The 12,764-nt window shown below is 49.9% G+C and overlaps 1 protein-coding gene across 1 annotated transcript; it reads right to left on the bottom strand.

Moving 5' to 3' along the window:
- Positions 1-4,813: 4,813 nt before the first annotated feature.
- Positions 4,814-12,452, bottom strand: KRT84 (keratin 84, type II). The gene is made up of 9 exons (XM_005869226.1): positions 11,955-12,452; positions 10,510-10,718; positions 9,831-9,891; positions 9,005-9,100; positions 7,911-8,075; positions 7,618-7,743; positions 6,900-7,120; positions 6,405-6,436; positions 4,814-5,166 (listed from the first exon to the last, which is right to left on the bottom strand). The coding sequence occupies exons 1-9, from the start codon at positions 12,450-12,452 to the stop codon at positions 4,814-4,816; spliced, it is 1,761 nt and encodes a 586-aa protein (XP_005869288.1).
- Positions 12,453-12,764: the final 312 nt, after the last annotated feature.

The raw sequence follows: 12,764 nt of genomic DNA, 5'->3' as shown, positions 1-12,764 counted from the left end.
TTCTTCAGATTGGATACTTTCTATTTATTTGTCTTCAAGTTATTAACTCTTTTGTCCTCTCCTTTTTTGCCATGAAGTGCATCAATGATTACAATTTTTTTTAATGTAGTATTTTTCAGTTGTAAAATTTCCATTTGGTTCTGTTTTTATAGTTTCTTTGCTCTGCTAAGAAACTTTCATTCACTTCCAATGTGTTTTCCTTTATCTTTTGGAACAGAGTTATAATTGGCTTTAAGGTCTTTGTGTGATAATTCCAACATCTGTGTCATCTTGGGACTGGCATCTGTTGATTTTCTTTCCCCTTCAGAATTGGTCACATTTTCCTGGTTCCTTGAATGTCAAAATAATTTTAGCTCATATCCTGGACATTTAAAATATTCTGATGTATAGACTCTTGGTCCTGCCAAACCCTCTGGAGGATTTTCAGCTGTGTTTTGTTTTAGTGGAGAATCAGCCTAGTTAGGATCTGACTGCAAATTCTGTCTCTCCTACATGGGAAATGGTTCCACACTTAGTTTAGTTTTCCATGCCTTTGTTTGCTGCTTTGTGTCTGTCCTGTGTATATGATGCTCAGGGGTTTGCCTGAAACTGGGGCAGTGGTTTAAATCTTACCTCAGTTCTCTAAACCTTTGACCTGCTGCTTTGTGTCTCTTGTGTGTGCAGCTCAAGGGAGAGCCCAGGACTGGAGAGGACTTACACACAGAGGAACCCCTTCCTCCTCACACTCCTTCCCCCTTTATAGGGTCTCTTTTCCTGGTTCCCTCAGCCAGAAAGAGCAGGTTTCTCTTGGAGGTTTGCTGCCCAGTTCATTGCTGCTGCACAGCTCCACAACTGGGAGCTGCTCTTTGGACAAAGCCATGAGAGAAAAGAGAAACACATGAGCATTCCCCTTCCAAATTTTCCAGCCCCCAGGGGTCCCTTTTCCTGCTTTCTCTGTTTAGAAAGACGGGATTTCTACTGGAGAATTAGCTGGTCATGCTGATGGTTCACAGCCCCACAGCTGGGGCCCACCCTCAGCTCAGAGCCACGTGAGCAAAAGGGAAAAACACACGGGTCACTTCTGCAAGCTTTGTCGCCCCGCCATGATGTACCTACTTTTGTTTACTTTTTTGAGTCCTCTGAAAGTTTATTTTTAAACAATTTTATCCAGAGTTTTTTTGTTGTTATTAGTGGGAGAGACGGGCTATAATAGGCTTACTCCATCATGGATGAAACTGGAAGTCAACTTAGTTTTAACAGGAGCACCTGGGCTGATTTTTTTGAGAATAGACTGAAGGAGGCGAGAGAAGCAGGGAGCCAGTTAGGAGGCTACTGCAGTTGTCCAGGCAAGAGTCACGGAAGCTCAGGCCTCAGTGGTCGTCACGGAGGTGGGGGAAATAGTTGGATTCTGGAGATTATTTGAAGGTTAAGTCAATACATTTTGCAATGGGATGATAGAGAAATAGGGTAAAAATGATTAGAAGATTTTGTTTATTTAAAATTTATTTTTGCTTAAGCAACTGAATGCACTTGCCATTAATATGGAAGGAGCAGAACGGAGGGGAAGAAGGAAGATGAGGCGTTTGTTTTGGGACATGTTTAGTTTGAGATGCCCATTCGATATGCAAATGGAGATGTCAGAGCAACCTGTAAATACCAGCCTGTAGTGAACGGGAGGTCTGGGCTGGAGACATAAACTCAGGAGTTAATGGCATATGGACGGCATTTCAAGCCATGAGACTGGGTGAGGGCACCTATGGGGTGGGATATAGAGAGAAGAGGCCTGGTGGCTGGCGCCTGAGGAGCCCCAGTGTTGACTTGTTGTTTGACTCGGGAGGTTGGAAGCAACGCCTCCCAGTGGCATGTGTTAGTCAGGGTCCAATCAAGGGACCGTACCACGCTGTAACTTGAACAGAGGAAGTTCAATATAGACAATGTTGGGGTGGGAGTCATGAGGGAAAAAGAACTCAAAGAGTATAGAAATGACTGATGTAAGGACTAGCAACTTGGGCTGTGATAGAGGCCCCAAGGAAAAGCCATGGCTGAGATCCAGACCTCGGGGGAGAGGGCACAGCCACTGCTCGCTGGGTTCCAGAGAAGTCACTGTGGTGCCCCACCAATGGGACTTGCTGGGAACCTTCCATCCAGAACCTACTAGCACACCCTTTAGGGTGCTGGGGAGAGCTTTCTTTCACAAGGAGGTGTCTTGCTGGGGGCACTTTGATATGTAATTGCCCAAGAAGGATGCTGAGGAAGCTCCTGGCTGCTGGCTGCTGTGCCAGGGGGCCTGATAGTACCAGGGGTGGGCAAACTTTTTGACTCGAGGGCCACAATGGGTTCTTAAACTGGACCGGAGGGCCTGAACAAAAGCATGGGTGGAGTGTTTGTGTGAACTAATATAAATTCAAAGTAAACATCATTACATAAAAGGGTACGGTCTTTTTTTTTTTTTTTTAGTTTTATTCATTTCAAACGGGCCGGATCCGGCCCGCGGGCCGTAGTTTGCCCACGGCTGGTATAGACGGTGTCTGCGCTGCAGGAATCTGCACTGGGGAAACGGCCGAGAGAGCACAGTGGAGGCAAAGTCCCCTACTTCTCAAGGCCTCACCAATGTTTATGGAAATGCCTATAGACAAGGCTTAACTTCATACCAATGGATCTAAGGGGATCAGCTCCATTTGCACAGAGTAGGGAATAAGGGTGAATTTGGAGCTGAGGCAATACATTGATAACTGGCACAGGTGAATGTGGGTCTGGCTGAGGAGAGGCACCAAGGCCAGATGGAGACAACCTTGATGTTGCTGTCACCTGAGGGGTGCATGTGATTTCACATGGGAGATGGGATGGGAAGTCAGGAGCCTCTGGAAGCAGGAGGACAGGAGGTGGCTGGTGAGTCCCGGGTCAGGCAGGCCTTAGGCTGTGAGCAGAACAACCTGTATGTTCTCAGGTTGCTCCATGAAGTCTGAGCATATAAAGATGGAAGGTGTGCTTCCTGCTCTCTAAGGAGGACCCTCCAGGTGAGACAGCGGCACCCAGTCCCTGCTGTGAGATATGTGCCCTAATGGGGCTCTGTCATGACTGCACTTTGGCTGACTCCGACCTGTAATACAGACACATCTCCAAACTGGGCATGCTCTCTCCAGTCATGGCTTTTACACATGTTGTTGCCTACCTGGGACACTTCTTCTTCCTTGGTGTGGCTAACTCATCATGCTTCGCATCTCTGCTGGGATACTACATCTTCCAGGAAGCATTTAATGATGCCCAGTCTGGGCTGGGCCTCTCCTCTGTGTACTGTAGCATTGATTCTACCCTTAACACAGCATTTAGCATACCCAGCCACAAGTGCTTGTTTGCCTGTCCATCTATCAAGTGGGACTGTAAGCTCTCTGAGGATGAGGGCCAAGTCTTGTTCATTGCTATTTCCCCAGCATCGGGCCTGGCAAGTAGTAAGCCCCTATCATATGTTGCATGAACAAATAAAGGTTGATAGGTTGAAAGCTGGGTACAAGAGAAGACGGGATGGCAGGGGGTGTATGAGCAGATCATTCAGGGGTTGGATGCAATGTTAGGAAGTTTGAGCTCTTTGGAAGGCAGTGAGGAGCCACAGAGGACTGTAAGCCAGGTCAGTTTTCTATGTGAGAAAGACCTCTATAGCAGCCTCATGGTGAATGAGTTGGATGAGGGTAAGAGCTGGGACAGAAAAATGAGGAGGCCCCTGCAGTGATGCCAGAGGAACAGGGTGTGGGGTTGGACCCAGGGAACAGATGGAAAGGTTCACCTTGGCCAGGAGAAGGGCACCTCTGGGTTGCAGGGCAATGCCTGGAGAGAAGTGGGATGTTTGGCACTTGCTTTCAGAGCCTCTGCTATAGGTCTTCTCTCCCTTGCTGAACTGTGAGCCCCTCCAAGGAAGGGTCCGAGCCCTCTTTTCTCAGCACCCACTCTATCCCCAGGATAGCCTCTGCCCAAGTCCCAGGATGGAGTCTAGGAGGCAATCTCCCCACCCCCAGCATGATCCAGAAGGAGAGGCCAGAGTCCTAGTGATGTTAGCTTGGCAAGTTTATTGAAAACCCAGGAACACAAAGAGCAGTACAAACAGGTCCCCCAACCCACCCCAGGCCTCCCTGGAGCTTGCAGAATAAACCCTCCTGCAACGGACAGGGCTGGGCCTCCCTCACACCACCAACAGTTGTGTGGGGTGTAGCGGAGCTCACCCACCTCATGAGCTCACACGCTGCAGAGTTAAACCAACAACCCAGGAAAAGAAGTAGCCAGGACGTATGTTCCTGGAAGAAGAACCATCTCAGGGTACTAAGGGGTCCCCTGGGCCATCAAGGACTGTGGATCCTTCTGAGTCAGGAAACTAGGAAAACACCTTCTCCTGCCAGGGAAAGGAAGAGGAAGGAGGCAAAGGATGCTGGCCCAGCTGCAGTATGGACAGTCAACTTTCCATTCTCCAAACTAGTCCAAAGCTGGGATGGCCATGGTGCCCAATGACATTCTTTTTGGCTTTGGACTGTGCCTATTCTCCCCAGGCACAGATTTTTGTAATTGTATCGAATCTGAATTCTTGAAGCTGTTCAGATGGATGGTGAGGAGTGAGCCAAAGGAAGGACACTGGGAGTCAGGGAGAAACCCATCTGGATGGGGCTGTGGATGGAGCATCCAGGCAGAGAAGAGTATCCCCGAGAGGAGACAGGCCGGGCAGAGCCGTGTCCCTTCCTGGTAGGAGGGGAAGCCCCCACAGCCCAGGGCCCAGGCGCCTTGGGGACAGAAGCAGGGGACACTGAGATGGTTCTTCCCAGGGCAGTGGCTGGCTGGCCATAGTAGACTCTCAGTACTTGGTCCGGCGGGAGGTGGTGGTGGTGGACACAAAGCGGACGCTGGAACCTCGGCTGCTGCGGCCCCCACTGCAGCTGCTGAAGCCGCCTTCGGTGGGCAGCGGGCAGGGGATGCTGGGGGGGCAGGGGGTGCAGGACTCTCTCATCAGCACCGAGCCTCCCCGGGAGCCTGTGCTGAGCAGGTCCCCGCTGCCCATGATGACCTGGGCCCCACCCAGACTGGAGCCACAGACGCCACCAGAACGGATGCTGCTGCCAGAGAAGGTGACTCTGCCGCGGGAGAGGGTAGAGCTGGAGACCAGGGGCTCAGGCCCACACACCAGGCCACCGCGGGAGCTGCTCACGGCTGCAGGAGGGAGAGATCATCAGTGAGGCTGCATGGCCTTCATGCTCCCTCTGTGGGGTGGGAGGTCAGGGCCCTGGGTGGAGGTGGTCCCTATTGTCTACACAGTCAATATCCACTTCTTCTCTTGTCTGGGTGACTCAAAGGCTGTGACTCTGCTAGTCAAACATTCAGAGTAAATGGAAGGATTCAGTCAATACCCCAGATGTTTGTGTAGAGCCATAGGTTGGTTCTCATTTATATCTGGCCAGTCACGCTGTTTTGTTGAGAGTACAGTGAGCTGCATGATCCAGACAGTGGGAGCAGTAGCCTTTATAAACCACTAGGCTTCTGTCTTCCAATTACTCCCTGCCCCTCAGTGGTTCCCACATGGCCCCTCCAATAAGAGTCCCTTGTAAGTTCTGTTCTGATCTCCGCTCAAGCCTGACTCCTGCAGAAAGCCATCGTGGTTGCCCACCCCTCTTGGTGGTCACTGTCATCCAAGCACTTGCAGCTCTGACCCACCCAGGTTATACTCCGTTCAACCTCACATCTGTGTATATTTGTGCTTTTGGAGTCAGAGATCTGGGTTTGAATTCTGGTTGTGCCACTGACTATGTGACTTCTGGCAAACCACGTATTTTCTCTGAGTGAGTGAAAGGGGGTGGCCAGTGCCTGTTCCTCCCCGCAGGGCTGCTCTGAGGGGTAGGCTGACAGTGGATAGGACTCATCTTCTCAAGAAGATTATAATTCTAGAGGCAGGGGCTGGGGCTCACCTTCTTTGTGCCTCCACCATGCAGTGCCAAGCATGGTGCCCTGCATGCTTTGGGTACAACCAATACTTTGTCTGGCAGCAGCAGCAGCAGCAGCAGGGGGACTTCCATTCAGCTTTGTCCCATCCCCTGCCATCAGGGTGTAGGGAACTCCCTGGCAGATGTCTTTCATTCCTCCCCTGGCTTTTGTCCTTACGGGACAAGGCCACTAAAAATGAAAGGGCTGCTGCTCTTCTGGAACCCTCTCCCACCCAGGAGGCCCTGCAAACCTTGGTGATTGCATACCCTGGGGAGGGTAGGCTCAGGGGAGAACTCAGACCTCTGCTAAGGGGATTCTCTAGTCCAGGGGCCAGATGGTCCCTGCTCCCCTGACTGTCCTGGCCAGCCCAGCCATGGGCTCCTGACCCCAATGTGGGCCTGAGTTTAAAGGAAAAGTTTTGAAGGGCATCAGGAGAGAAATGTGTAGAGGAAAAGACTTCAGTTTCTTACATATGTTTACTGGTCCAACACCTTCGCAGATCCTGGAGAGAGAAAGAAATAAGTCAGTTCACAAGTAGTGTTGTTCTCTGGAAACCCGCTTGCTCTCAGAAGGGCTTTCCTGGCTGAGTAGACCAGTGGACCAGTGGTTTTCACCCAGCTGTACAAGCATCCAGAGAGCTTTGAAAAGTGACATGTTCCTAGACCTTACCCCAAAACGATTTAACAAGCTAACTAAATCTTTTAAACAAGCTAACCACATTAAGCAAAACTCTGTTTCTGATGCAGCCTGTCTGCAAACTTGCATTTAGGAGGCACAGACTTAGAGTCATCTTCTAATCCCTTGCCAGGGTCAACCCAACTAATATTTGCAGAAAAGGCTCTCTTACTTCTGGAGATGGATATTTCAGCATTTCTTCACCTGGTCGCTGTCCCCTCCTCCCCCGCTGCTTAGTCCAGATGTCCAAGTCCGACCTCATTCCCTCTTGGTGCCCTGTGAGCACTCACCGGATCTCCTCGCCCTCCAGCAGGCGCCTGTAGGTGGCGATCTCAATGTCCAGGCCCAGCTTGACGTTCATCAGTTCCTGGTACTCGCGCAGCTGCCTGGCCATGTCCTGCTTGGCCTGCTGCAGGGCGCCCTCCAGATCTGCCAGCTTGCATTTGGCATCTTTGAGGGCTGCCTCACCCCGCTGCTCCGCCTCAGCCACTGCGGCCTCCAGCTTGGCCCGCTGCAGGGAGGGCAGTTTGCTGGTGGGTTTTGGCAGAGACTAGGGGATCCCTAGGTGGGGCTAGAAACACTGCCGCCTGTTAGTGGGGACACAGCCTGGTGCCAAGCCAGGGATGGAGCCCATGTGGCTACTTTCCTAGGGACCGTGAACCTGCAGTTTGATGTCAACAGAGGTGAAGCATTGCTTTTTTTCAGTTTCTAATCCAGTGACTTTGCACTTCCTTATATCTGCTGCTCCAAGAGCCATGGGCACCAGAGTAAAACTATTCTTTGCCCTCCACCTGCTCCTTCAAGTTGACCCCAAGCGTTTTCTTCTATATGGGAGACCCTCCTTTCCTTCCACATTTTCCTCTCCCAGGAAGTCTTTTTGTACTAATCCCTCCATTCCTCCATTTCTGGGTCCTGATGGTCTCCCCTATATCATCAGACTTGGAGCTCCCCAAATTCAGAGCCCTGCTTCTCCTTTCTCTGGGGCTTTCTCTATTTTCTTTTGCCCACCTGAGTCTTGGCGTGCTCGATCTCTGTCTTCAGCCTCTGGATCATGCGGGTCAGCTCATTGATCTCATTCCGTGTGTTGCGCAGGTTGTCACAGTGTTGGCCAGCTGTCACCCGCATCTCCTCATACTGTGGGGTGGGGTGGGGAGAGGGGGATGTTCTGAGGGCTCAAAGGTTGGATCAAGACCACAGCTTCAACTGAATTGGGGGTCTCGCACCTCCATGGGGCCCACTTAGTTGTACCTGAGTCTCACCCCAAGGCTACCTACACCCCTTCCCAGCCTGCCTCTGCCCACCTTGGTCTGGTACCAGGCCTCAGCATCAGCCCGACTGCGCCTGGCAACCTCTTCATATTGGGCCTTGATTTCGGTGATGATTCCATCCAAGTCCAGGTCCCGGCTGTTGTCCATCTTCACAATGACCGAGGTCTCTGAGATGTGTGACTGCAGCAGCTGGATTTCCTGTGTTGGAGGATCAGTAAGAGAGAGGGACTCAGTCCCATCAGTGGCCAGGATGCTGCCACAGGGTCCCCAGGATGTAGTGTCAAGAGCAGAGAGTATTGCTTGTTTGTTCAGAGCAAAGCTATGGGACAGGCCATCCAAACCAAAGGTGAAGAAAAAGGCATGGCCAAGAACCACTTCTGTTTGACTTTAAAGTCTTGTTATGTACTCAGAGACATCCCTTTACCACCCTAACTTTTGCTTAGGTGAATATTAAAACCATGGGGGCCTAGACTTTAGGTGAAGAAGAGTGAGAGCTATACTAGGGATACACTTTTCTTTGGATTATCCTCAAAGTGGCTGTGCCATTCATGGATTATTGAGAGCTGACAATATTTTAGAACATGATGGTCTAGGAATTTTACACCTCAAGTCCTTAACAGAACCAGGGGGCATGGAACTGGCCTGCGAGGTGATGGCTCCAGAGGGAGCTTTCTTTAGGGTTTCCATTCAGAGCCAGACATTCAGCTCTGGCTGGGTCTGTATCAGACCAAACAGACCATTTATGAAGCAAAAGAGAGCTAGTTCATTTGGCCAATTAGGTCAAACATGATTTTTTTTTTTTACCTCTCCTAACAAATCAGTTTTCCAGAGTCTTCTGATCAATAGATTGAAAGTGATATTCCTAGACCCCGATCTTTGGATTGGTCAACTAGGGGTTGTACCATGGATCCAAGAAGTTTATACATAGATCTGAGTCAGGCTGCTGAGAAGCCTGCTTACCTAACCTTCTCCACTGATAGATCTATTGACATATAGAGGATATAGATTTGAGTGGGAGGAAAGATGTATGACACCAAATGTTAGAAAATGTGCCAGTTCAGGGGAAGCCCCCAGGGAGTCCAGGCTAAGCAGTGATCTCATATGGCCGAGAGGGGATGAGCCCTTACCTCCATGTATAGAGTTTTCAGGAAGTCAATTTCCTGAGCTAGGGTTTCCACGTTGGCCTCTAGATCAGATTTATGTAAGAAATTTGAGTCCACATCCTGCATAAAAGAGAGAAGGATAAGATGCATATTACTTTGCACTGTTTAACCCCCGCCCCCACCTTGGTGGAGTCTGGGGATGGGTGGGAAGATCAGACCAGTCCCACAGGGCCAGGCCAGGCTATGGGATGGGTGGTAAAGTCACTGGGTGGAACTGCAGTTCAGTGACTGTGGCTCTTCTCCTGCTGCAGCATAAACACCCCCCTGGGGCCGCTGGATCTCTCCTGATGCTTATTTAGAGGCAAGGAGAATCTGGATAATCCCAGGCATCTAAATAATAAAAGGACATCTATACAATTTAACCTGCCCTGGCTGGTTTGCTCAATGGTTAGAGTGTCGGTCCATGGACCGAAGGGTCATGGGTTCAATTCCTGGTCAAGGGTGTGTACCTCAGTTGTAGTCTGGCCCTGGTTGGGATGAGGGCAAGAGGCAGCTGATTGTGTCTCTCTCACATTGATGTTTCTCTCTCTCTCTCTCTCTCTCCCTCCCTCCCTTCCTCTTCTCTCTCTTCCATTCTGTCTAAATATCAATGGATTAAAAAATAAATAAATAATCTAACTGATCTTAAATAATCTGAGACCAAATTAGAACCTCGAAGAGACCTTGTGTGACCTTAAGGGTTCCCCTCTGTGTGAATGGTCTGAGACAGCACAGGGATGCCTGGGCAGTGTCCGGAGGGGTCTCAAGGACATTTGCTTTCTGGAGAAGTTTACCTATTGCTTTCCCTTACCTTCTTCAGAGTCACAAACTCATTCTCAGCGTTGGCCCGGAATTCCACCTCTTCTTCGTACCTGGAAGATTAGAATTAGGAGAGTGAGTTCTCATTCTGAACTGAGAGCCAATGACTTCCAACTTCCCGGTGAGTCTCTTAAGACCTCTCTTCTCCACCCAGGAGCACAGCTTCCTGTTGTTACCTACAGGTTCTCAGCCATTCTGTCCTTTCTGTAAGACCTTACACGAACCAGTAGCTCTCAGTTTCTCCAAATCCCTTTAACATTCTCAAATAGGATGTGGGGCCTGAAAACATGGTCCATTTCTTTGCTCCTCTGCTAGAAAAGATTTAGAGTCATTGCACATGACCAGAGAGGAAGTAGGACCCAACTTGTTGCTGAATGTGGGCACTGTTCTCACAATCAGAGGGCTCTTTTTTCTGCGGCTAACTCACCCATTTCCACAGTGAGGATTAGGAAAAAAACAATGCCCAATTACAAGCCTCCTTTTTCCTCAGGACCTATGGAGGGCCTCCTCCTGCTCCCTTACATATCATTGCCCCCACATCTGTCTACAGACTGTGTATAGAAACCAGCATTCAACCCTGACCCTTCCAGCTGCTCTCATCTGAGCTTGGTCACTGCTTTAGGGACCAGCCCATGCCTGTCCTTGGTCAGTGCGGTCCAGATGCCACTCACTTCTTCTTGAAACCTTCAAGGACATCCTGCATGTTGTTCCTCTCAGCCTCCAGACGGGCCCGGTCGCTGCTGGCTGCATCCAGCTGCCTCCGCAGGTTAGTGATGTAGCTCTCAAAGAGGGGCTCCAGGTTGCTCTTGGCACACTTCTGCTCTTGGAGGAAGTTCCACTTGGTCTCTAGAAGCTTATTCTGCTGTTCCAAGAACCGCACCTAAACCCACAAGGGCACAGAAAGGGCAATTGAAGTGCTTGATAGAGTCACTTACATGCCCACCAGTTGTTCAGATGGTCAGAAATGACTCCCGACACTGTGGTGACATTGTTCTCTCCTCTGTTGACATTAATTCCTGCTCTAATTCAGTAGAACATGGAAGAGCAGGCCTGTGACCCCCTCTTCGTGCTCAGCCAGGCTCAGCTACAAACAGAGGCTTTTGAACCAAAGCACCCGAGGACCGTTTCTCCTTCTGCTCTCTGAAAAAGGTGTAAACCAGTTCACTGGGAAGTTAGAAAGATTGATTCTGCCTGAGCTGGGGTTTGTCTATGCCTAAAAACTGATGCCAGCCATCCTGGCAGGAAGTGAGGAGGAGGGTGAGGTACATTTGGGGTAAGATATGTCATTAGGAGGTGGGAATTCTCAGGTCAGAGGTCATACCCATCATCCCAGATATTCCATCAGCTGAGATTTGTAGAGCTGGAGGAGAACTTAGGGATCATTTGCTCCAGCCCCTCATTTTAGATGAGGAAACTAAAAAGGCTCACAGAAGTGAGTTTCCAATCTCAGATGCAATCAGAGCATCCCCACTCCATGGAGACATGGTTTGTGGGATGTCAGTTCCACATCACTCTTCCTCTCATCAGCCTGAAGATCAGTGACTACCTATGGTAGTTCCCCACTATTTCCCTCAATCTAGGCAAATGGGCTGAGTCTGGATAACCTATGTGGAGATATGAATTCTTTGTTTTCTAAAAAAATTACTCAACTCCATTATCCAATTTCCTAAGCCTGGTCAGATGTGGCCACCCAGCCTCAGGAACTATGAACACTTCAAAGAGAGCATGAGGGACTCAAAGAATAAAACCTTTTAAACCTATATCAGGTGACACCTGGCCAAAGTCCTACTGTTTCCAACCTATCTGGGAGATCGTTCTAAGTGACTAGGTAGTAGGTCTTAGTTTGTCCAGATGCCCTCAGACTTGGCTGGAGGGTCCTCTTTCCTCCAAAAGATGCAACCTCTGTGTTAGTCTAGCCCTCCATGCAGTGCTCCTCAGGCCCATCCTAGTTCTACAGCAGAGTGTTCCAGAAATCATACTGCAATACCTTTGGTTGACACCTAAAGGATCTTGGGGTCAAGGTCAATGCCCTAGGCCTGGGCTATTTCTTCTTAAGGGAAAGAACACCCAATGCATTTTAGCTCTTACCATCCCAGACCCAAGGATTGAACTGTACCTTGTCAATGAAGGAAGCAAATTTGTTGTTGAGGGTCTTGATTTGCTCCTTCTCATCTCGCTTCACCCTCTGAGCATTGGGGTCAATCTCCAGGTTGAGAGGGGTTAGCAGGCTCTGGTTAACAGTCACTGCTGTGATAGATGGGGCTGCTGGGACTCCAATTCCTCCAACTCTGTAGCCAAAGCCAGGGCCACCAAAGCCATAGCCAAGGCAACTGCTGGCTCCAAACCCTAGACCAGCACCACACCCACCACCAGCACCAAAGCCAACTCCACAGTGGATGGGACGAGAGCCTACAGCTGCTATCCGGGGTGAGCATGATCCATAGGTGATGACACTCCGACTACCAAAACTGCCAAGGCCTCGGAAGCTAGACCCACTCCTGCAGGAGACGGAGCTGGCTCGGAACCTGTTCAGGTTCTGCGGGGCCATTGCTGAGCAAGAGCTGAAGTTGCCCACACGGCGACCAGAGCTGGCTCGGTAGGAGCGGCAAGACATGATGGCTTCCTGGATGAGAGCAAAGCAGCAATTGCAGAGTGTGGGGTGAGCTGGAGCTGGGAGTCCCTCTGAGGCTAGTGGATTCCTCTCACCCCTTTTATGTGTGTGGGGATCTGAGGATTGGCCCCATAAAAATGGAAAAAGCCATTTGGAGGCATTTATGAGCTTGGGTAGTTAGCAGAAATTCTTCATGCCTATAACCTCCTTAACAATGAGCTAATCTCAGGCACACCTATTCTCTTTAGGATTAGGGCTATAACATCAAACCTATAAATATTAAAAACGCATAAACACATAAACATTATGGTCCTA

The sequence above is a fragment of the Myotis brandtii genome, unplaced genomic scaffold (assembly GCF_000412655.1).
Source record: "Myotis brandtii unplaced genomic scaffold, ASM41265v1 scaffold29, whole genome shotgun sequence".
NCBI classification, from domain to species: Eukaryota; Metazoa; Chordata; class Mammalia; order Chiroptera; family Vespertilionidae; genus Myotis; species Myotis brandtii.
The sequence above is the reverse complement of the archived record's forward strand: the minus strand, read 5'-3'. Positions and strand labels throughout refer to the sequence as shown.

Coding starts and splice junctions, on each gene's coding strand:
- KRT84 (XM_005869226.1), bottom strand. CDS start 12,452: ATGTCTTGCCGCTCCTACCGAGCCAGCTCTGGTCGCCGTGTGGGCAAC. Junction 7,121..7,617: donor TCGAGCACGCCAAGACTCAG/GTGGGCAAAAGA, acceptor CCCTCCCTGCAG/CGGGCCAAGCTGGAGGCCGC. Junction 5,167..6,404: donor TGTTGGACCAGTAAACATAT/GTAAGAAACTGA, acceptor TCCCTCCTGCAG/CCGTGAGCAGCTCCCGCGGT.